General features: G+C 44.0%; 1 protein-coding gene and 1 long non-coding RNA gene across 2 annotated transcripts in view; both read right to left on the bottom strand.

Moving 5' to 3' along the window:
• Window positions 1-1,380: 1,380 nt before the first annotated feature.
• The window catches only part of LOC143298700 (ATP-dependent DNA helicase Q5-like), a 29,775-nt gene continuing 7,041 nt past the window's right edge, over window positions 1,381-24,114 (bottom strand). The window contains exons 6-14 of the mRNA XM_076611596.1: window positions 23,111-23,193; window positions 21,966-22,187; window positions 21,278-21,410; window positions 13,443-13,556; window positions 9,598-10,700; window positions 6,266-6,317; window positions 5,332-5,664; window positions 3,557-3,629; window positions 1,381-1,875 (exon numbers count right to left, since the gene is read on the bottom strand). Coding sequence (XP_076467711.1) covers window positions 1,784-1,875; window positions 3,557-3,629; window positions 5,332-5,664; window positions 6,266-6,317; window positions 9,598-10,700; window positions 13,443-13,556; window positions 21,278-21,410; window positions 21,966-22,187; window positions 23,111-23,193 — 2,205 coding nt within the window. The 3' untranslated portion in view covers window positions 1,381-1,783. The remainder of the gene's footprint in view (window positions 1,876-3,556; window positions 3,630-5,331; window positions 5,665-6,265; window positions 6,318-9,597; window positions 10,701-13,442; window positions 13,557-21,277; window positions 21,411-21,965; window positions 22,188-23,110; window positions 23,194-24,114) is intronic.
• LOC143298699 (uncharacterized) lies at window positions 6,479-8,869 on the bottom strand. The gene is made up of 2 exons (XR_013057429.1): window positions 7,942-8,869; window positions 6,479-7,422 (listed from the first exon to the last, which is right to left on the bottom strand). It is a non-coding gene; the product is annotated as an uncharacterized LOC143298699 (long non-coding RNA).

A 24,114-nucleotide genomic window follows, 5' to 3' on the forward strand; every position in this document is an offset into this window, starting at 1 on the left:
TTCCTCTGAAGACAGTGAAGTATTATGTTCCTCTGAAGACAGTGAAGTTTTATGTTCCTTCCTCTGAAGACAGTGAGGTTTTAAGTTCCTCTGAAGACAGTGAAGTATTATGTTCCTCTGAAGACAGTGAAGTTTTATGTTTCTTCCTCTGAAGACAGTGAAGTTTTGTGTTCCTCTGAAGACAGTGAAGTTTTATGTTCCTCTGACGACAGTGAATGTTCCTCTGAAGACAGTGAAGTTTTACATTCCTTCCTCTGAAGACAGTGAAGTTTTATGTTCCTCTGAAGACAGTGAAGTTTTATGTTCCTCTTAAGACAGTGAATGTTCCTCTGAAGACAGTGAAGTTTTATGTTCCTCTGAAGACAGTGAAGTTTTATGTTCCTCTGAAGACAGTGAATGTTCCTCTGAAGACAGTGAAGTTTTTTATGTTCCTCTGAAGGCAGTGAATGTTCCTCTGAAGACAGTGAAGTTTTATGTTCCTCTGAAGGCAGTGAATGTTCCTCTGAAGACAGTGAAGTTTTTTGTTACTCTGAAGACAGTGAATGTTCCTCTGAAGACAGTGAAGTTTTATGTTCCTCTGAAGACAGTGAAGTTTTATGTTCCTTCCTCTGAAGACAGTGAAGTTTTATGTTCCTCTGAAGACAGTGAAGTCTCTGAAGACAGTGAAGTTTTATGTTCCTCTGAAGACAGTGAAGTTTTATGTTCCTCTGAAGACAGTGAAGTTTTATGTTCCTTCCTCTGAAGACAGTGAAGTTTTATGTTCCTCTGAAGACAGTGAAGTTTTATGTTCCTTCCTCTGAAGACAGTGAAGTTTTAAGTTTTATGTTCCTCTGAAGACAGTGAAGTTTTAAGTTTTATGTTCCTCTGAAGACAGTGAAGTTTTATGTTCCTCTGAAGACAGTGAAGTTTTAAGTTTTATGTTCCTCTGAAGACAGTGAAGTATTATGTTCCTCTGAAGACAGTGAAGTTTTAAGTTTTATGTTCCTCTGAAGACAGTGAAGTTTTAAGTTTTATGTTCCTCTGAAGACAGTTAAGTTTTATGTTCCTCTGAAGACAGTGAAGTTTTATGTTCCTCTGAAGACAGTGAATGTTCCTCTGAAGACAGTGAAGTTTTATGTTCCTCTGAAGACAGTGAAGTTTTATGTTCCTCTGAAGACAGTGAAGTTTTATGTTCCATCCTCTGAAGACAGTGAAGTTTTATGTTCCTCTGAAGACAGTGAAGTTTTAAGTTCCTCTGAAGACAGAGAAGTTTTATGTTCGTTCCTCTGAAGACAGAGAAGTTTTATGTTCGTTCCTCTGAAGACAGTGAAGTTTTATTGTTCCTCTGAAGACAGAGAAGTTTGATAGTTTAATATTCCTCTCCAGACAGAGAAGTTACATACACTGGAGAGTTCTATATTACTCTAAAGACAAAAGCCTACAACAGTGCAGCAGCATTCCTTGCAGACACACTGCTCAAGGGCCTCATGATGTAACAGTCCTCCTCACTGCACCTTGCCTTAGCTTTTATCTGCCTCACAAATGTCACCCTTTCAGTGCCTCATGACAGCAGAAAATGTTCACATATGCCACCTTTTTAGTGCTGCAAGTCAGCCCATCCTTTCTGTGCCTCATGATAAATAGTGAAAGGCCTCATGAGAAAAAGTCTATTTCACAACCCCCACCCTTTCAGAGCCTCATGAGACATCGTCCATTTCACAACCCCCACCCTCTCAGAGCCTCATGAGACACTGTCCATTTCACAACCCCCACCCCTTCAGCGCCTCGTGACAGTTGAGCTGTTTCACACCCGCCACCCTTTCAGCGCCTCGTGTGTCTGCACCGTCTTGTTCTCTTCCATGAACTCGCGCACCAGACGTTTGGCTTCCTCTTTACCTGCACAAACAAACAGCCACCATACAGGCATTGCTAATCACATTTTTTCAACACCTATCTGAATTTAACAATAAAAAAAAAACATTTTTAAGCTATCCATTTCTCTTACAGCAACTGAAGAATGGCCACAATAATCGCATTGTTTTAAGCTATCCATTGATCTTACAGCAACTAAAGAATGGCCATAATAATCTCATATCTTTAAGCTATCCATTTCTCTTACAGCAACTAAAGAATGGCCACAACAATCTTAAACCTATAGATAAATTTATATATCAGTGCTGCATTTTCCTTCCAAATATACTTACTGGGCTAAGGAGGCCAGAGCAAAAACAATATTTACCCGACTGAAAGGTTTAATTGGTAAAATTCTCCACACACACACACACACACACACACACACACATATATACATATATTCTCACAAATATGTTCAGTAAGATTCATGTAAGATTACCTGGAACCTAGTATTCAAGCCATTAAAAAATCAACAAAAGCCAGCTTTCGGGGCTAAAATTATAAACCTTGATTAACAGCGAATCTCGCAAGGAAATTTTTTTTCATGAATAATGATCATTCTCAACAGAACTGAAAACAAAAAGAAAAACTGCAGTTTGTATTTTCCACTCCAGGGTGTTGTTGGTTGTCCATTTTCTTTTTCACAGAATGAAGCCTGAAGCCACCCACAGCCACTGATTTAAATCTTAACTCTTTTATGAAATATGAACTCACTGTGTACACTACTTTCTACAAGCAAAAAAAAAAAACACCACCAAAAACAACCAACCACAGAACCCCAAGCAAACAAACATGCAAGGAAAACAAGCAAAGAAACCGATACAAGAAACATGCGATCTTTGTTCTCCCCACGCCATGCCACTAAAATCCGGAGCAAAGCACTGCGTTGTTGAAGAAGTAATACAGCGCAAACACAACACAACACACCAAGCACAGAACGTACACAATAAGCGAAAAATGTGACACACTTCAAGGCTACACATAAGACAAAGCACAGACAAAACAATCAGCTCGTTTCACAGATTTGGGGTGGGGTGTGTGGGGGAGGGGGAGGGGGAGGGAACAGGAAAGGAAGAATGAAGCAACACACAGTTTGGTTAAGCTGATTACGAAAAGAAATCATCACACAGAAACAGCAAAGAAACAAAGCACAACAGTACTCAAAACCCAGAGTTTTTTTTAAGGATCATTCACAGTCTAAAAGATGGAGTTGTGTGTGTGTGTGAGCGTGAAGGTTTGGGAAGGGGGTGGGGGTGGGGGTGGGGCAGGAAGTGTGTGCAGACCTGCCAAGAACTTAAGTTACATGTTGGACAAAGTGGGAGGTGGTGGTGAGGTGGGAATGGTGGTTTAAAGGGTCATAAACAGAGAAAGGATAAGCTAGAACTGTGGGATCAACAATCCATAAAAATAAAAATAAGCGTAACAGCAATCAATAACATGAACAACAAAAAGCCTGTGACTGTGTGCTCATTCATGCGCCTGTGCAGAGTGCTGACACAAACACACGGCACAGAAACCGATGACGACAAGAGCCCACCGCTCCCAGTGAGGTCACGTGACTAGCCAGCACCACACGGTGAGCAGTGAGAGAAGAAGACACGGACTACGCACACACGGCTAGTCGAAAAAGGGGAAAAAAGGCGAAAACTTCACATACAATTACCCGACGTGGGCAAGCCTTTGGTGGTCTCCATCACATGGTGGGAAATGGCTCGGGCCACACTCTTGAACAGGTCCTGCCAACAACAGGTCACAGGCAACAGGCTCATCAAACTACTCCTCAAATAGTGCTGACCACTGAATATCATGACATGTCTTACCTGGTGACATCATAACTACATCTGAGTCACTAACTTGTAATATCTTACATAGCATATATCTACCTCTGAGTGTTGAAATCATAACTACATCTGAGTCACTAACTTGTAATATCTTACATAGCATATATCTACCTCTGAGTGTTGAAATCATAACTACATCTGAGTCACTCATTTTTAGTATTTTGCATTTCCACCTGATGGAAGTGTAACATATGACTGAGTGCTGAGATTGTTACATCTGAGTCATTACAGTACAATACACAATGGAATGCTGAAATTATAACATATATATCTGAGTAATGAAAATTATAGCATTTATCTGAGTAATTATATCATTGCATAGACATCTCAGTAATGAAATTACAACATATAATAGCCAAGTGATGAAACTGAAACATATATCTGAGTAATGAAAGTGTAACATACATCTCAGTGATATAAATTAAATACATATCTGAGCGCTGAAATTGCAATATATATATATATATATATATATATATATATATATATATATATATATATATTGCAATTTCAGCGCTCAGATATGTATTTAATTTATATCACTAAGATGTATATATATATATATATATATATATATATATATATATATATATATATATATATATATATATATATCTTAATCATGAAAATATAATAAATATTGGAGATGTGAAATTATAACAGGTATCTGAGTAATGAAATAATAACAAATGTGGGTCATGAAATGATATCTGAAACACAGAATTAACATGTATATACCCGAGTCATGAAATTATAAATTTGAGCTGAAATTACAAGATATTCCTAGTCATGGAAATATACAAGTCACAAAATTATAGATATACATATCTAGTATATGCATACATACAAACATGCATATATATATATATATATACATACATACATACAGAGAGACAGAAAGAGAGTTTACACACACACACACACACACACACACACACACACACACACATATATATATATATATATATATATATATATATATATATATATATATATATAGAGAGAGAGAGAGAGAGATAGCGAAGTGATGAAATTGTAAAATACATGTAGGTAATGAAATTATAAGATATGTCTAACTCCAAGTGATAAAATCATAACACTAAAAATTACAGAAAAAATATGTATTTCAGAGTGAGAACATTGTAAATTGTATCTGAGATATAAAACCAATCATAAATCAGATCATAGTAATAATAAAAAGCATGTGACAGATGAAACTGACTGAAGTATCTCTATGTGATGTAACTTACAGTGGCAGCCAACTGCATCTCCCATATCATCAAACCCACCCTTTAAAGCAGATGATCAACACATACATGCAAACTCACCGAAACACCACTTACATCTGCATTCCTGCATGGACGCATATCACTATCATTGAGGTGTACTCACATGTGCGCTCATAAAGTGAAGTGTGCCACCAGTGTAAAAAAAACAGTCACTGATTCAGCAGACTGAACAAAACATTGAAGAAATGTACACACACACACGCACCACACATAAGCAATGTAACAGGCACACGGAAATACCTGCAGATACACAAGACAATACACGACAAAAGCCACTGCTTGTGGCTCAGAGGACTCGAACCGCCCACCTTGTTGGCAAAGCGGCCGGCCTTGTAGTGAGGGGTGAGGTACTTGACCACCAGGTCCGCCACCTCCTTCTTGTGGCGCTCCATGCCTTCCACCTCCCCCCCACCACTGGTCCTCACCCCCTTGTCCTCCCCCTTCCTGTCCACCCGGCCTCTGGAGTGACCTCCCTTGTCACCCTGACTGCTCCGCTCTTTTTTCTCTGAGGAGTGACTGGAGGAAGAGGTTGTGGGTTTCTTTGGGTTCTTTGGGACGTCTTTTCTGGCTGCCTTGCTGCAGGCATCGGTCCTGGGTTTCTTGTGAGGGTTGTCAGGTCTGACCAGGTCCTCCCAGCCAGGCTGAAAGAACACAGACTTGACAAGCAGGGTTGGTAAAACTTTTTTTTTTTCTACAAGGACACAGGTAGTCTTGAAGTGTAACATGTTTAGAGTGACATGATCAACCATGTGCTTGCGAGAAATGAGGTCCTATTTTTTGTCCTGGTTACATTGTTGAAACTGATGACAAGTTCACAAACGTTTGTTCTGTACAAAACGGTACATACAAACACACACACACACACATCTTTCAATCATCCAATCAATCTTTCTTGTTTTCTTTTTTTCAAGATTGTGTGGTTTCTTTCCCATCACAGCAAAATATTTTCAAGGCCAATTACTCTGTCAGTGCAAACAGCATGATTCACATTTCTGATATCAAATGTTACCACTGAAAAACCAGCATATGCTGCTCATTCAGATAAAGATTTCACTGTTTTAAGGACAAATCATGTAAACCTAAAACCTCAATGATTCTGGTGTCTGAGTAAAGTCTTCCTGTTTCACTTATGAAGTTATAAATATATATACATATTACCACTATGTAAAGAAGTGTGTTTGTCTCACATGTATAACTACATACAGGGTACACACACACACACACACACACAGAGTCACTTACCCTTTTAGTGGTCTTTCTTGAATCTTTTCTATGGTCTTTATTGTTTTTGTCGCTACAACAAACATCACATACACACCATGAGGACACTGTATTCAGGAAGACATAATGTTCTGGAATATAAAACACCATTAGAGTTTCAACAGAAGAAGCAAATTCAACATCATCCACAACAACAACAAAAATAAAGGATCAGCATTCATCCCAAACAGTTCTTAAGGGGGGACTTGGCGTGCATTTTTCTAGTATTTTTGTATCTCGACTTCTACTAAAGCTATTGCCATGAAATTTTGCACATAGACAGCAAAGTGGATTTGGAGCTAGAATACAAAGTTTCAAAAGTTCATGTTACATAGAAATAATTTTATGATTTTTTTTCTTGTTTTTGTGCTGTCGAAAACACGTACGTCTGCTCCTCCTCTACAGTTTGCAAAGTTAGGTAGTATTGAAGCTAAAATCATAATCAATACAAAGGACATGAATAGAAGAGTGCAATAGACATAAATTAGTATGTATAAATGTACATAAATGTAAATACCATCACCAAGACTTTGGAGAAAATTGACAAATGTAAATAATTATTTTTAACCTAATATAACACTAAAACTGTCCAAGATCCATACTTTCTAATGGTTTCATTGCACTCAGAAGCCATTTTTCCATCTATATGCAAAATTTCAAGGCAATAGCTGTTGTAGAACTTGTACAGTAAAGGAGGACAGTACATACGTATGGAATAAAAAGTCGTTTTGAGAAATTTGACTCCAAAGATAGAATTTAATGTGGACAAATGAAAGGAACAATTTTCAATAGGATTACTATCATTTTCCAATAATTATCAAGTATGATAGCTTGTCAAGACATTCTGTACAGTTTTTTCTATGTGGCACTGGAAATCAAACACTCAGAACTGCCCAGGCCCATACACCTCCCCTTCTCTTTCTTGTCTTTCCTGGCGTTCCATGCGTCGCACCTTCTCTATTTTCTTTCTCTTCTCTTTCTCCTTTTCTGATGATTTTCTGCTGGATTTCACCACCCTGGCAGTGTCCTCTTTCAAAACAAAGTCACCCAGAGTGCTTCCTCCCACAAGCTCCAGTTCCAGCATCACATCCAGCAGGGCCGAGGACCCTTTGTTGACCTCCCTCAGTCACACTCAGGCTCTGAAACACATGATACATTACAGTACACTTTTTTTTTGCACAGCTTCATACATTTGTAACAAATACACACATCTGTACAAGCAGTCTTACACACACACACACACACACACACACTGAACAAACACATAACCTGAAACACACACATGGAATATACACATCTCATACACATACACAATGAACAAACCCATAACCTGAAACATTCAAACACACAGAATAATCACACACACAAACACACTATGAATAAACACATAACCTGAAACACACACTAATACACTGAACACACTCACAGCCACACACACACACACACACTGAATAAACACAACCTGGAACACACACACATTGATTGAATAAACACATAACCTCTCACACACACCCCACGACACACACACAGCCCCACACCCACCCCCTCACACCACAATCTAATTCAATCTCTCTCCTCTCACACTTCACAAGGACCAGGAAGAAGTATGAATGATAAAGAAAACGAAAAATAAACAAAGAAATCAACGATCGACTTACCGGTTCTTTACATTCTGGACACAATGCACCACTGGAAGCGATGAGAGACTGAAGGCAGCTCAGGTTCATGATGATGTTGAGATCGTCACTTCTCACTTCTTCTACAGCTTCCTCTTCCAGTCTTTGTTTTTTGCTGGGTCCAGACTCTTCTTCTTCTTCACTAGAATCAGACACTGCCTTCTTTTTTTAGAAAAGGTCCTCTTTTTTTTTCTTTGAAGTAGAGGACGGGTATTCCATAGCAGACGACGTTGATGGAGTCGGCTCACATGTTGTCGATTCGACCTCAGTTTGCTGTGATTGGCGGCTGGCTTTTCCACATTTCCCTTTTCTCTTCTTTGTACCAAACTTATGGAGTACTCTAAACTTCTTTCCAAACTTTCTTGGCATTGTAAAAAGGCAAAACTGTGCCTAAAACTGACAAAATGAATGTCCTAGTTCGCTCACTTCGAAACCGACGCTATGAACGAAGATGGCCGCTGACTGGAGTTTCGGCCAATCAGAATCATGGATTTACCCAGGTGACAGCTTAGGCCCAATCAACGGTTTATGCACTGTTGTTGGGTGAGCCATTTCGTGCTTCGCGGAGCTCTCGCACTGAGGTTGTTTGCATATGAAATTAGGTTGACCGGAAAGAGCGTATGTTTAGCTTTCAAACGAGCGGTCACACACCTCAATTGGTAAAACGAAAGTGGTGGTTGCTAGGGTCTGAAGATAGCGATTTTTGTGATTCGACTTCGATTTCCGATAAATATTTGAGGCCACCTACATTAAAAAAAGTACAATTACACACACTTTTATGCAAAATTAAAGCAAAAGACACCCAAAAAGTGTTTGTAGATATATTATTCTTTCAAAATTTACAATAACCCCAAAACACATTTTCTAGTGATTTTTCATCAAAAATGCACGCCAAGTCCCCCCTTAATCATTTTCAATAGTGTCTTCCCAGGAATGCAGCAGCCATTTTGTTGGAAATTAGTAATTCTATTATTATTAGATATCCAACATTAAATAAAACCAATTATTCAAGTGCACCTAATACTTAGATTCAAAACATCAAAATCCATTACATGGAAGGCTCACAGACTTTCAGAAAAGTACACTATATATTATGAATATACCATAATTTTCAACATCAAAACTGAAAGTAGAATTTCAAGATTATTATATATATATGTCTATTTTAGCTTACTTCAATAGATACATGTCTCAGCAAAAATGCAAAGCTTTGCTTGAAAATTTTATGCAGTGACAATCAACAAATGGTATGTGCATACCTTTCTTTCTTTTTTTTTTTTTTTTGGTCTCATTCATTTTCAATTTGCATATCTCACAATAACAAGCATGTGTGTGGGTTTGGGGGTGGTGTGTGCATGCCTGTACATGCATGTGTGTGTAGGCACAACGTGATACTTGCTCATCAGCAAGAAATACACACCATTTGTCCTGTTACCAAAAACAGACACTGACAACCTGATCTGTAAGCTCTGTCTCATTTCAATACGGTGACAGCCTTTCACTGACGAGCTTACTCAGTTAAGAGTGTGGCTCCTTTTGAAGCCATTATCTTGTTATGTTTACATTTTTATCTTCAAGTTCCAGCAGGCAGTAAGCCTGAACACTCAATCAGCTTGAGGCCTGCTTCCTTCCCCTTACCTTGAAGGATGATGGTGATGGTGGTGGTGGTGGTGGTGGCGGTTGGGGTGGTGGTGTGGATGACTGTGACTGTCCGACCTGAGCACACCGTTCACAGGAGGAGCACAGTCAGGTGCAGGTTCCTCCCCCCCCTCCTCCCCCCCCTCCTCCTCTGGCTGGTAGTCCTCCCTCTCCCAGAAATACACAATCCTGGGCACGGCTTTCTTTACCGCACTGTCCGCGTTTTCTCCACTGACATCTGAGGCACTGTTGCTGCCTTCCCCAGTGTTCCTTGTGCCAGATCCTGAGCTCTGTTTCACACTGATGCCAGAATCTTCTTCCATCCCAGCTCTCTCTGCAGAATCCTCCTCATCGGAATCATCACCAAACAGGTCCTGAAGGCTCATGGTGTGGGTGGAACTTGACGCTGGAGGTTCCTCATGTTTGACAGGTGTGGCTGGACTGCCTGTGGGGACCTCACCGCCCACCGCCTCTTCAGAGCTGCCTGCGGGTGACTGTGAAAAGTCGCTGTCAGTTTCCTTCCCGGCAGCAGAGGAGCTGATGGAAGCACCTTCCACAGCGGCACTGTCCCTCTGGCTTCGTGGTCTCCCTTCAGCATTCGCTGAACACACAGTGTCAGAGCCTTCGTTACGGGAATCACACAGCTGGCTAGCTTTAATGAAAGGGGAGGTTCTGACAGCACTGTAACCATCACCGTCGGACCCAGATACAGCATCCTCATCACCAGACCTACCCTGCATGTCTGCACCGTCCTCCTCAGAATCATCAAAAATCTCCATCTCCCTTCTCCCCGTGGAGGGGTCTTCAGCAGCACTGACTGCACCATTGTCATCCGAGCTGTGTGCTGGGGGGCGTGGTGTGGAGAAGCAGTCATGGGGGGTGTGGTCCTGTGACAGTTTTCTGATGTCACTGACCAGCTTCATGACCGACACCTTATACATCATGGCCTGCTTGCTGCCCACAAACGCACCATGCTCAAGGTCCAGGGCACAACACCGAGGTTCAAACTCCGCCCCTTGGACACGCTCCGAGTCGTGTTGGAAGGCAGACACAAAGTTTTCGTACAGAGACTTCTCCAGCATTTCAAAACAATGCTCCCGAGTCTGAAAAAAAAAGAAGTATGTTTTTGATCTTTGATTTATTGATAAATCTACCCCTAACAAACATATACCACTGTCTCATGCTAACATTTTCCAGAGCATTATAAACTTACACAGTCCTTTCTCCTATACAAAAGATTGTAAATTTAATTTCTTTTTTCTTGCTGCCCCTTCATCTGCACCATGCCACACTCACCAAGATTTCCTCCCGCTCCACTAAACCTTGAGTGATGGTCCTGATGCTAATCATTCAGATGAGAAAATAAATCAAAGTCCCACATGCAGCATGCACTTCGTGCACATAAAAGAACCCACAGCAACTAAAGAGTTGTCCCTGAGAACATTCTGTAGAAAAATCCACTTTTAAAGTAAAACAAATACACTTGCAGACAAGACAAAAACACCATTACGGTGGCATTGCCTGTCACAATGCACTCTCAACAGGGAGAGCAGCTTGAATTTCATACAGAGAAATCTGCTGTGGCAAAAAAAAAACACCCAAAAATAACCACCCAATACAATATCAAACTTTACTCATCCCAAATCATCCATTCACACCCAGCTTCTTCTCCTGACAGGCACACACACCTGCACTGATGGTCAGGAAATTAGAGGAACACTCCAACATACACCTGTTGTGATGGTCATGAAATCACAGCAACACTCCCACAAGACACCTGTTGTGATGGTCATGAAATCACAGCAACACTCCCACACACACCTGTTGTGATGGTCATGAAATCAGAGCAACACTCCCACAAGACACCTGTTGTGATGGTCATGAAATCACAGCAACACTTCCACACACACCTGTTGTGATGGTCATGAAATCACAGCAACACTTCCACACACACCTGTTGTGATGGTCATGAAATCAGAGCAACACTCCCACACACACCTGTTGTGATGGTCATGAAATCACAGCAACACTTCCACACACACCTGTTGTGATGGTCATGAAATCACAGCAACACTTCCACACACACCTGTTGTGATGGTCATGAAATCACAGCAACACTCCCACACACACCTGTTGTGATGGTCATGAAATCAGAGCAACACTTCCACACACACCTGTTGTGATGGTCATGAAATCACAGCAACACTTCCACACACACCTGTTGTGATGGTCATGAAATCAGAGCAACACTTCCACACACACCTGTTGTGATGGTCATGAAATCACAGCAACACTTCCACACACACCTGTTGTGATGGTCATGAAATCAGAATAACATTTCCACACACACCTGTTGTGATGGTCATGAAATCAGAGCAACACTCCCACAAGACACCTGTTGTGATGGTCATGAAATCACAGCAACACTTCCACACACACCTGTTGTGATGGTCATGAAATCACAGCAACACTTCCACACACACCTGTTGTGATGGTCATGAAATCAGAATAACACTTCCACACACACCTGTTGTGATGGTCATGAAATCAGAGCAACACTTCCACACACACCTGTTGTGATGGTCATGAAATCAGAGCAACACTTCCACACACACCTGTTGTGATGGTCATGAAATCACAGCAACACTTCCACACACACCTGTTGTGATGGTCATGAAATCAGAGCAACACTTCCACACACACCTGTTGTGATGGTCATGAAATCAGAGCAACACTTCCACACACACCTGCAGCACTCCAACAGACACCCAAAGCAGACATCCCTACCACTTGAGTCCACTCTGGATGTGCACAGTGCTCTCAAATCTGGAGTGCACAGCACTCTCAACTCAACTCTGGAGTGCACAGTGCTCCCATCTCAACTCTGGAGTGCACAGAGCTCTCAACTCAACTCTGGAGTGCACGCTGCTCTAAAATCTGGAGTGCACAGCGCTCCCATCTCAACTCTGGAGTGCACAGCGCTCCCATCTCAACTCTGGAGTGCACAGCGCTCCCAACCCTGGAGTGCAATGCACAGCACTCCCAACTCTAGAGTGCACAGCGTTCTTAACTCTGGAGTCCGTAGTGCTCCCAACTCTGGAGTGCACAGCGCTCCTAACCCTGCAGTGCACAGCGCTCCCAACTCTGGAGTGCACAGCACTCCTAACCCTTGTCTGTGTGTGTGCGCCTGTGTGCGTGTGTGTGTGTCTGTGTGCGCATGTGTGTATGCATGAATAAAATGCTTTTCTTCTATCAACTCATTCTACTACAGGTACGATTTAACTCATACCAGGATTACTTCCCCCATGGACCAGGTGCCAGTATTCTAGCACCAACACACCATTCTAATTTCATTCATTCTCGCTCGGTACAGTTGCCATTCTAAAGTGAACCGTTTACAGAATCCAGAAGCATGAAAATGAAGCTTTGTTTAAGTGATAAAAATAACTATTCTCCATCAATTTTTGACAGCTTAGTGAACCACCCTGTTTTTTCTGCAGTGGTTTCATGTTGCACTGGTCCAGGGAAGTTGCAGCAGGCATGTAGCTGTGGGGAAGAATGAGATAAGTAAAACCTATTACCACTGGTAGATAAAAGAATGATGAAAATAAAAATACGAAAATTTTAGATTCTAATGCAAAACACCTAGCTGGCAGACTACAGAAAAACACGAGAGGGAGGGAGACAGTGTGGACATGGGCACGCATGCATTCAAGGAAGCATGTGCGTTGTCCTGTGTTTAAGTGCATGTCTGAGTGCCAGACGGGCTTTCCTGAACATGTGTGCTGATGGCTGAAATGACCCAAAGACTGCCAATACAAAGGGTGTGCGAGGAAAGTTCCCACCTTGACGGTCAGTTTGGGCACTCGCTGACTGTCGGCATCCCGCAGCGGGCACCACGGGGAAGGAGGTTCAAAGTCATCCTCTTTCTTCGGCTCTGCGCTGCCCTCCCCTTTTTTCTGTGGAGATAACACACACACACACACACACACACACACACACACACACGTTAGAAAATTTTGAGTACAAGTTGACAGATAAAGTGATGATAACAGATGAACTTCCTTCAGCAAAGAAACCTATCCATAGGGAACAATTTTGATTTGATTGCTATTCTTTAAAAAGATACACTAAAATACGAAAAATCAGAGCATGTCACTGACATGTATCTGACAATAAACTGTCACCTTGTCTGTAAAGAAAATAAAGCATGGAGAAGATTTTTCATTCGCTGAAATTGACGGAAAAGTAATAAAGGAAAGGATGATATATGTAGACTTTCCGTATATCTTTGAGAACTAGTCATAGTCATAATTCAAATGGCAATGTTGAAGTTCCCCCACACACACACACATATAGACACTGACAGACAAATGGACAGCTTAATCAGAGTGATTATGAACACTTTGTTTTGTTCACACTATCAAAATGTTTCAGGTTAAGCTTTTCAAGGATGCATCACAGTGTTTGGACAAATCCATATAAGCTACACATCTGCTAGGCAGATGCCTGACTGCAGCACAACACATCAGTCAGGCCTTGAAAGCAAATTCAAATTCAAAAACACTTTATTGATCCACATGGAAATTAATGTGTGCAATCACAGGCTTGTTGTAAACACACACACACACACACACACACACACACACACACACAATCTACGCAACATAAAAGACAATAAAACAAGTCATGCTGGAACCTGCAGTAGCTGATGATAGACTAAAACAAACAACAATCCACACACATGGTGTGTGGTAAGACAATTAGGTACTGCACAAAAGTGTACTAAAAAAAATCCAAAAAAAATCCAGCAAATAAATTGTATATGTTTAAACACACAAGCACACATGCACACACACGTTGAGACAACAAGGTATTGTACAACGTAAACAAATAAAAACATCCAACAAATAAGTCGTTTATTTATGTAAAATGCACACACACACACACACACACAAACACAAACACACACACACTGCGTCAAGACAGTAAGGAATACATACACATATGTGTACCTATCAGTATGGACTTCTACAGAATTCTGCCCAGAGAACAACCCTTTTGTTGCTGTGGGTTCTTTTTTAGTGCGCCAAGCACATGCTGCACACAGGACCTGTTTATCACCTCATCCGAATGACTGGGTGCTCTGACTGATTTTCCAGTCAAACTTGGGAGAAAAGGCAGGAGCAGGAATTGAACCCAGACCCTCACGGACACTGCACCGGCAGATGAGCATCTTAACTCTTTCCGGATGAAGGAATGCTCATGCATTCCTACACAAAACGTTTTCGGATTCGGACGAAGGAATGGAATAGCATTCTCCGAAAGTAAAATTCCATCATGTGCTGTACACGTGATTTTGTGATTAACCAAGCAGAGTGCGCTATTCTGGGTCACTCCACAATCGAACAATATGATTGGTCAGCCTGGGATGTGTGGCCTGTCTCGTACACACGCTGACAAAGTCACTGACCGGTCGTCTGCTCGCGTGCCAGCCTGTTAGCAAAGCGGGCCCTTCTCAGAATGTTGTGAAGCGAACAAGGCAGTGACGGCAACGTTTTAGGGTTGCCAAAGTACTGGAAATGCTACAAACTGAGGGGTCGGACATTGAAGAGGTGGATGATGACGAAGAAGAAAGCGAATTTAATGCAGAAAGCGAGCATGGGTATGGTGATTCGGGGTGAAAAATTGGCAGTATTTTCTACATATGGCAAAACTGTAAAAATATGATGAGAAAAGGATTTTTTTTATTAGCAAATATAACAGTTCTAAATACTAACAGTATTTATTTTGACAATTTATTTCCAACCTACATGGCGTCGTGGGAAATGCAGAAAATGTCACCGGTGAGAATCTGACCTATCCAGTCAAAGCAGAAAGTAATGTACTACGCTGAAAAACCACCCTCGGAAGAGGTGACATCTCCCCTTGTCCTCTCTTATCGCCCACTTTTTGAGGGTCATCTCTCGCCATCTCACGCATGCAGCAGTGAAACAGAATCATGACCAGGAGTTGTTCTTAATTTAGTAGCGGTGCAAGGACGTATGATGTATTTTCACTTAATTAAAATGAAAAATTTCCTTTTAAAATACTTTTAACGTACCCCAATGCTTGAGCAGCAATGGCGTACACTCGGCTGCCATGTAACAAAGCTATGTGCTGGTAGCCTGCTGGAAACTCCATGAAACGCATGCTTCTGTGGTCATTCACGAGTGTATTAAACGTCTTCGAGAAAAGTCCTGAAAGTGCAATTTTTCATAACGCCATCCTAAATGTCTTTGTATTCCGAATGGTATGACTAGGGCAATAAGTAGTGTAATACGCATCTAAACATTCATGCGCATGTGCTGAGTGCATGATCTTTAAACCATTCAAAACAACACTCTTACGCATTACTTCCATGCAGAGACAGCGACGTTTGCTCATTCACGTCCATGCTGGCCCCTATACAGGCGCTGCATCATCGTCCGACGCATGAATGGACGCTACTCCTTGGATGTTCATATGCTGCGCCCTGCGCAAGAATCTTCATCGTCCCTCTGGGTCGGAAAGCAAGCGAGACGCGGTTGATGAAAGAATGAAGATGTCTCAGTGACGCCCTGAAGGCAAAAACAGGAACCCAAGTCAGAAAGAAAAGAAATGCGTGCGCTCAGGTTTCTTGTACGCCAACGGAGCAGACTCAATCTACAAAGTTGGGAGCATGTTAGACAAAAGATGGTCTCACCATGATAAAAAACCTTTCAAAGGAGTACAAGGTTCTCAAGTGTGATGCCCGAATGTATGTATTACCTAAAAAATGAGTCCCTGTGCTACCAGATACTATGTGGCTAGTGGAAAACACACACAGAATACAATACCTAAGCAGGGCTTTCATCACGAAAGGGCTGAAATCCTAGTTCAATCATATTAAATCATGCGGACCATGAACGCTCTGCAGGCCCCCCACGCCTTTCCAGAAAAAACCAAAATTAGCCCGATCATTTGACTTGGTGTTTTTTTGTTGCATGACGATCGTTAAACGCACCACGAACCACATAAGAGTCTGAAGACAAAAAATAAAACAGCCTCTGATGCCCTTTGCATTGTACCCAAACGAGTCCGGGCAGTGAGAGAGAGAGCCACACATACCAACAAGCACCCGCACCACTCAAAGACAACGTTGCTTGAAATTGGTTACCGTTGGGAATGAGCCTGACAGTGTATCGTGTGCAAAAAGTAATATCACTACAAATAAGTCAATGGCGATGAGTGCAGCTGCAATGCATACTGCTGGTGGGAAACCACACTGTGCATATGCCGAGTGTGCATACAATCAACGGCAATTCCAAGCAATGCCTTTCTGGGACTTTTTACCCATGAAATTGGCAGTGGTGGAATGTCATACCCGAACTTCCACTGATCACAGCCACGGCCAGCCAGCGTCTACTGGGACTGTGGTTGCGGAGTTGACTTGGGCTCAGGTTCCACACTTTTGTGAAAGTCAAGGATGAAGTGTGAATGTCAGTGTCCCACGTCGTTTGAGACACTGGTTGGGGTTTTTTAAGGTCAACATTCTTTTTTATCTTTCTGACATGTGTGGCTGTCAGGTGGATGTTGTGCTCCTGACACCAGAGGAGGACTGTCTCCGCATGCAGGGACAGCTGGTGAGAGTGAGCTCCCCCCTGTTTGTTCAGATAACATGCTACCGTCGTGTTGTCTGTGCATAGCAAGATCGACCTGCGCGAAACGTGGGGGAGGAAGTGCTGGAGGGCAAGGGAGACCGCCTCCAGTTCCAGTTTGTTGATGTGCCATGATTGCTGCTGTGGGGACCAAGTCCCCGACGCTGTGTGGTTCTCCATGTGGGCACCCCAGCCCATGTTGGAGGCATCTGTGTATAGTTCTGCATCTGGAGTTGGGTTCGAGATGGGAACCCCGGCGTTGAGCCATTGCATGTCCATCCAGCGCTGGGTCGACTGTGAGAACCATGTGCCTAGAGGAATCTGGGTGTCCCACGTCTGAGAAGACTGGGACCACCTGTTCTGGAAGTGGCGCTGAAATGGGCGTTTGTGTAGTCTGCCCAAGGGGACCAGTGCAGCAAGAGACTCCATGAAGCCCAGTAGAGAGGCAAGCTCCCTGGCTGACGCCGAGGCTGCCTGTGATAGATGAGAAAGGAGGCTGTGTAGCCTGTGGAGGCGAGGCATGGCCGGACGTATGGTCATTGATACCGAATCGATCGCCATACCCAGGAATTCGAACTGTTGAGAGGGCTCCAGTTCCGATTTGTCTGTGTTCATCAGAAAGCCCAGTGCTTGGCACTGGGTCCTGACGAGGTTGAGGTGATGCTGGCAGAGGGCCTTGCTCTCTGCGAGGATCAACCAGTCGTCTAGGTAGACCCTCAGGCGTATGCCCTTGCTCCTGAGGGCCAAACATAGTTCCCTGACCACTCTGGTGAAGACCCACGGGGCTGGAGCCAGGCCGAATGGAAGGGCTCTGAACTGGAAGGACTTGCCTTCCCATGAGAAACGGAGCCACTTGCGGTCCCTGGGGTGAACGAGGACATGGAAGTAAGCGTCTGTGAGGTCTATGGAGACTGCCCAGTCGCCTTGTCTGATGGAGTCCCTGATTGACGCAGGTGATTCCATGCGGAATGATTTGTGCTGGAGATATCTGTTTAGGGGCGAAAGGTCTAGGACTGGCCGCCATCCGCCGGATGTTTTGGGAACGACGAAAATGCGGCCGAAGAAGCCCGGGGAGAGAGGAGGAGCTTCTTCTATGGCCTCTTTGTGGAGAAGAGAGAGTATTTCGTCCCGCAGGGCTGAGCAGGCTGTGTCGCCCTGAGGGGGGGGGAAGGGAGGAGGAGAGAGAGTGAGAGGTGCCTTGGAGGAGAGCCAAGGCAGGCGGAACCCCGACCCTATCACCCGGAGGACCCACTCGCATGCTGGGAGAGACAGCCACGCTGGCATGTGCCTGGACAGGCTTCCTGCTGGCTGTTGGTGCGCGAGTGGCGGGTGAAGGGCGGGGGCAAGTCATTGGGGGTGGGCCGGAGTGGAGTTGGTTGCTGGCCTGCGTGGAGGGCGGAGTGAGTGCGGCTGGCGCCTGTACGGTCTGGGCTGACCCCTGGGTTGTGGCCTGGGTTGTGCTCTGGCGTTTGAGGTTGTGGATTGGCGCGGGCGCGGTCGGAAGGAGGTAATGTTGCTACGCCTTAAGGTGTAGGGCTGATGCCGTTGAGCATGCCGCGGGTGTGCCTGAGTGCGGAGAGGGCCTGCGCCGAGGGCAAGGTCCCTACCCAAGTCTGCGCGGCGTTTGATGGCCGCAGTGGGGAAGCCTTGACCAAAAAGGGAACCGTCGGCGGGAGGAAGCGCTCTGAGGGAAGCATGTTCTGGCAGAGAACGCACGTATGGAGAGTGGTCGAGCACAGCGTCCCTCCTGGCCAAAATCACGTTCATGTAGGCCTGCGCTTGTATATTGGCAGAGCGCATAAGGAGCTGGGCGATCTGCTGTACGAAGGGAGAGAAGACCGAGATGTCAAGGCCGGCTGGTGGGTCAGCTGGCGTTTCCATCAGTGCTGTGGCAAGGCCCGCCAGGAAGTTGTCTATGGCTGCAGTTGATTCAAGGGACAACCTTGCAGCTTCTTCCAGGTCCATCAAGAATCTGTCTGTCACTGTGACTGAGCGATTGGCCTGCGAATTGTTTGGGAGTAGTAGTAGGTCCTCCTGAGAAAGAGGCAGGGGCCTTTGCGGGATAGGACCCGGAGCTAACAGTGGGGGTTTTGAAGTGGGTCTGGGTTGGGTTTTTAAGAATTTGCCTCGACCCATTGCTGCAGGGAAATCGGGTACAGAATCAGAGGGGACCTCGCTGATGGGTTGGCCCCTGATGCGTGCCAGCGTACTATGCAGGGCATCAAGTACCATGGGCGACTGTGTGAGGGCATAGTGAGGGCCATTGGAGGATCTGTGGATGCCCATGATTTCCATAGCACCGCAGGATTGAGGCGTGCCCGGTGCATGAATTGTCTCCACCCTGTCTGGAGTGTAGGAAGCTAGGTGTCCTAGTGCTTCCTGCAGGGAAACCAACTGGTTTTCTTCTGAAGGTGGTTCCTCTGAGTCTGTGTCACCATCAGAAAAAGTCTCTTCAGTGGCATAGGGTGATGGATCAGGCTGTGTGCTGGGCACGTGGCCAGTGTGGCTGTCCTGGGTGCTCTGAGTGTGTCCTGCTGAAGTGGAGGGTAGCTGCTGGTGGGTGGCAGGGGGTGGTGGTATTGCATTAGAAGAAGGAGCAGAAGCAGGAGAAGGTGTGGCACCAGGAAGGACAGTGGAGCATAATTGCTGCAGCAAGCTGATAATGAGCTGCTGATTGTTTGTTTGAGCAGCTTGCTGTGAGACCGTTTGTGGCTGGGAAACAGCAGCAGCTGGAGAAATGGCAGATGTGGACATCACTGCATGGCTTGGTGGAACCGTGCACGCGCCTGCACTGGAGGCAAGGGGCAGTGACGGTGCAAGGGAAGTAACTGCGGCGGTCACCGATAAGGGGACCGAAGCAGGAGTTGCCTCCCTTGGATTGGAAAATCGTGACAAGGGGAGGGGTGCACGCGTATGGGCAAGCGTGTCCCCTAGTGGTCCACCTTCCTCCCTGCACAATGGGAGGGCATCCCTACACGCCACGGTCGCCAAAGGATCCGAGACGGTCGAGGCATGCCGCGTGGGGGGCTCGTGATCCGATGTCACGGCCGCCACCACGGACGCATCGCACGTAGGGCCCAGACTAGTGTGCGGATCCAGAGCAAGTGACTTGCGTTGTTTCCCCAAAGGGTTTGTGCAAAAATCCCTTGAGACTGAGGGCATGGGGAAAGGGATAGAGGAGGTCGACTCGGGTACTGCCGACTGGCAGAGCCGAGAAATCGCGGATCGCGACGAGTCCGATCGCGAATCGAAAAAAGGATTGTGAATGGCACCACTGACCTGTGTATTGGTAAGCAAACCTGTAGAAGTCGCCGGAGGAGGCGTAGTGGGTAGTGGTGGTCTGGAGTCGACCGGAGGTAGCGGAGGAAGTGGGGGTGGCGTAGGGTTGGCGTTGCTGAGAGCGGCAGAGGTAGAGGGCCCAGACTGATCGCGAATCGATTGCGATCGTGCCTTAATTTTAGCCCGATCTCCCAATCGGGCTACATAATTGTGCGACCTGTTTGAAGACATAATCGGACACAAAACAGAAACGCCAAAGAATCGATAGACAGGTAGAAAATGCGAAAAACTTAGCCGTATGAAGTGCACAGGTACAGGTGTCGAGATGGCTGCCGGAAAAAGAGGGCGATAACCAGGGGGACAAAGGGGACGTTACCTACTTCCGGGAGGTTATCGGCCGTAGTTCTCTCATTTTCTCCGCATAGGCGGATAGTAGTTTGCACAGGACAGGAATGTCAGACCCCTGCCGGAGTCTGCACTAGTTGGGTCACGGTTAAGTATGTGTGATTAAATCTGATTTTTTTTATATGTAATAGCTCAACACGTAATAAACCAGTTCTGAAAGTTTCATTTTCTTACACAGTATTTTGTATTTTTTGTAATTTTTTTCCAAACCCTTACAAATGGGCCGTCTGTGGGGAAAAGCAAGGGAGAAAACTTGTCCCGAGTGAGTTAACCATTCTGCCACCTTCTTTCTCCAGTCAAAAGCAGAAAGGTAATGGTCAGCATGAAAAAGAACCCACCCCTTTCCTGATTTTGAACTGACGGCTGATCATCTTCTCCCTGCTGCTCTTCTCTTTCTGTTCCACACGTTTGTTGTAGTGGTACTCCCCCTCCTCGTCACCACTCCCCCCTCCTCCATAGTCATCATTCTCCCTGAAACAGACAAATCAATATCACAGCATATTTTTTCTTCCAGTTTACAGTATGCGAAGCTGAAGGACATGATGAAATAATCCACGTTTGACTTCAAAAATTAAAATGTTGAAAAATTCTTTTAAAATTTCTGTTTATGAGAAGGTTCTCCCACAATGCTTGATCATGACAATGGCAGTAACCTCGTCCATGAACGAAAAGCAGAGGTATGGTCTGGTGGAGTAAGTTACCTCCCATGAAACTGTCATGTTACTAGTGGGTCACAGTTAAGTATGTGTAATTAAATACATGTTTCGAGACAAAAGTCCTGAAAATCAGTTCAAACCATTCTTTCATAACTTTGAATCATCAATTCCAAACAAAATGTCTTTTGTCATTCATGAAAATGGTATGATTAGGCAAATATCAATGTATGTATAAGTACTGTCATCAAAAAACAAATGTAACAAGCTAAAAATGCATGTAGTCTGTATGCATGCATTTTTACCATTATCAAAACAAACACATCTCTACAGCATTACTGCCAGCAAAACAGCTGTAACAAAACTGTCTCACTTTTTCACTCCCCTCCTGCCCCCTCCATACATGTCGCTGTCATCGTCGGCCCCACGCATGATGGCGCCGCCCTTCACTCCCTTGCGCATCGTTCCATAGCTGCCCGCCTGCAAGTTCCTCATGTTCAGCTCCACCCTCTTGGGGTCGCGACACACGTCACACGCCCGATCGCACGCTGGCTTCTCGTCCCCAAAGAACGAAGCAATGCTCCAGTGACGACACCTGAAGCAAAACACCACGACTCCGCTGTCAGTAAAGAAAACAAGAAATGCTGACTGCTCAGGTTTATCTGTACAAGGCTTCAACGGAAGTCAGAATCATATTCTGACAAAATGTAATGGGAATCATTTTCTGACAAACTGTAATGGGAATCATTTTCTGACAAAATGTAATGGGAATTCAACCAGACTAAAAAACCCTTTCAAAGAGTACATGTTACACAGCAAATGTGCGATGCACAACATTATAATTATATACAATAAAAAATGAGTACTACATTATGTGCCACAGTGGCACGAAACACACACAAAAAATAACCTGATACTGCATAGCAGTGCATTTTACATCCACAGGGCTTGAAATTCATATATCTAAAATCATAATATTTAAATCCACTGCTGGACCTACCATCCAGACAGACATCCATGACCCCCCCCCCACCCCTCACCCTCCCCTTCCCCAAAACAACACAATCTTCACCAAACCTAGACCTGATCAACTTGACTCTGTGGGTTGTTTCCTTTTTTTGCTGATAGATCGTTAAACTCAATTCTACACGAACAACAAAAGAAGTACTTGAAGAACACACACAAAAATAACAAAACAGAAAAAGCAAACTCTCCACTCCCCACCCTATATTTCAGCCATCTGTCTCACACACACACACACACACACACACACACACACACACACACACACACACACACAAAGATCTAAACTCTCTTGCTCATAATATGGTCAACCTGTATGAGGAAGTGCAGTCCAAATTTGACAGTGTAATCTGTTGTGGCAAAAAGTAATACAATACAATACAATGCAATGCAATGCAATGCAATGCAATACTTGTCTGGTGGGAAACAAACACCACCTCTAATTTACCACAGTGAATCTGAGAGCCAAGCAATGGCTGATATTGCTCCACTCACTTCAGACTCTCACAGAACATCACCAGGGCACCAAAGCTTTCCTCTGCTGCTTTCTTCTGGATCTTCATGGCTTCCACACTTTTCTGGGTGACAAGGAAAAGAAGGAAATCAAATTTTCCTCATCGATAACTGGGTTTGAGACACATGGTTGTTGTTTTTTAATTTTTAAATCAAACATTCTTTTTTTTCATTTACTGAAGTGTGTGTGTGTGTGTGTGTTGTGTTACAAGTGTTGTTTTGTGTGTATGTGTATGTGTGTGTGTGTTATGTGTGTGTATGTATTCATCTATGTGTGTGTGTATGTGTGTCTGTGTAAAATAACAAGCATACATGATCATGTCTGGATGTACAACGCGCATCTGTGTGTCATCAATATTTTCAAATCACAACACTGCTATTGTCACTAACTTCTCACGTCAATGTCCACAAATTGTGTTCCAAACTTCAGTTCAGATGAAAATAACTATAACCAACCATTACAATAAGTATCAGTATCAGTAGCTCAAGGGGGCGTCACTGCGTTTGGTCAAATCCATATATACGCTACACCACATCTGCCAAGCAGATGCCTGACCAGCAGCCTAACCCAACACTCTTAGTCAGGCCTTGAGAAAATGAACAATGAACACACACCGAAGATGCAAACAGAAGACCTTTGAAGACCTTGCAAACGTAAAGCAAAAGGAAAGCTGTTCAGCTGGGCCAGCTCAAACTGTCCACACCATCAAAACTTTCACAAACAGAATACAATAACAGAAAGCTACTATGATCCAAAATTTTCACATCTTTTTCATCACCCTTTTAACATCTTTTTCATCACCCTTAGCTCTGAGTCACTGGGGTGCTGTCCTGAAGAACTCTTCACCAGATTCTTCCAGCACAACACATCAGAATTCATACCAAGCAAACTAAAACCAAACAACCTTAATTCACAACACACTCTTCACGCATCACACCAAACAAACTAAAACCAAACAACCCTAATTCACAACACACTCTTCACA

This window comes from Babylonia areolata, chromosome 24, assembly GCF_041734735.1.
Source record: "Babylonia areolata isolate BAREFJ2019XMU chromosome 24, ASM4173473v1, whole genome shotgun sequence".
NCBI classification, from domain to species: domain Eukaryota; kingdom Metazoa; phylum Mollusca; class Gastropoda; order Neogastropoda; family Buccinidae; genus Babylonia; species Babylonia areolata.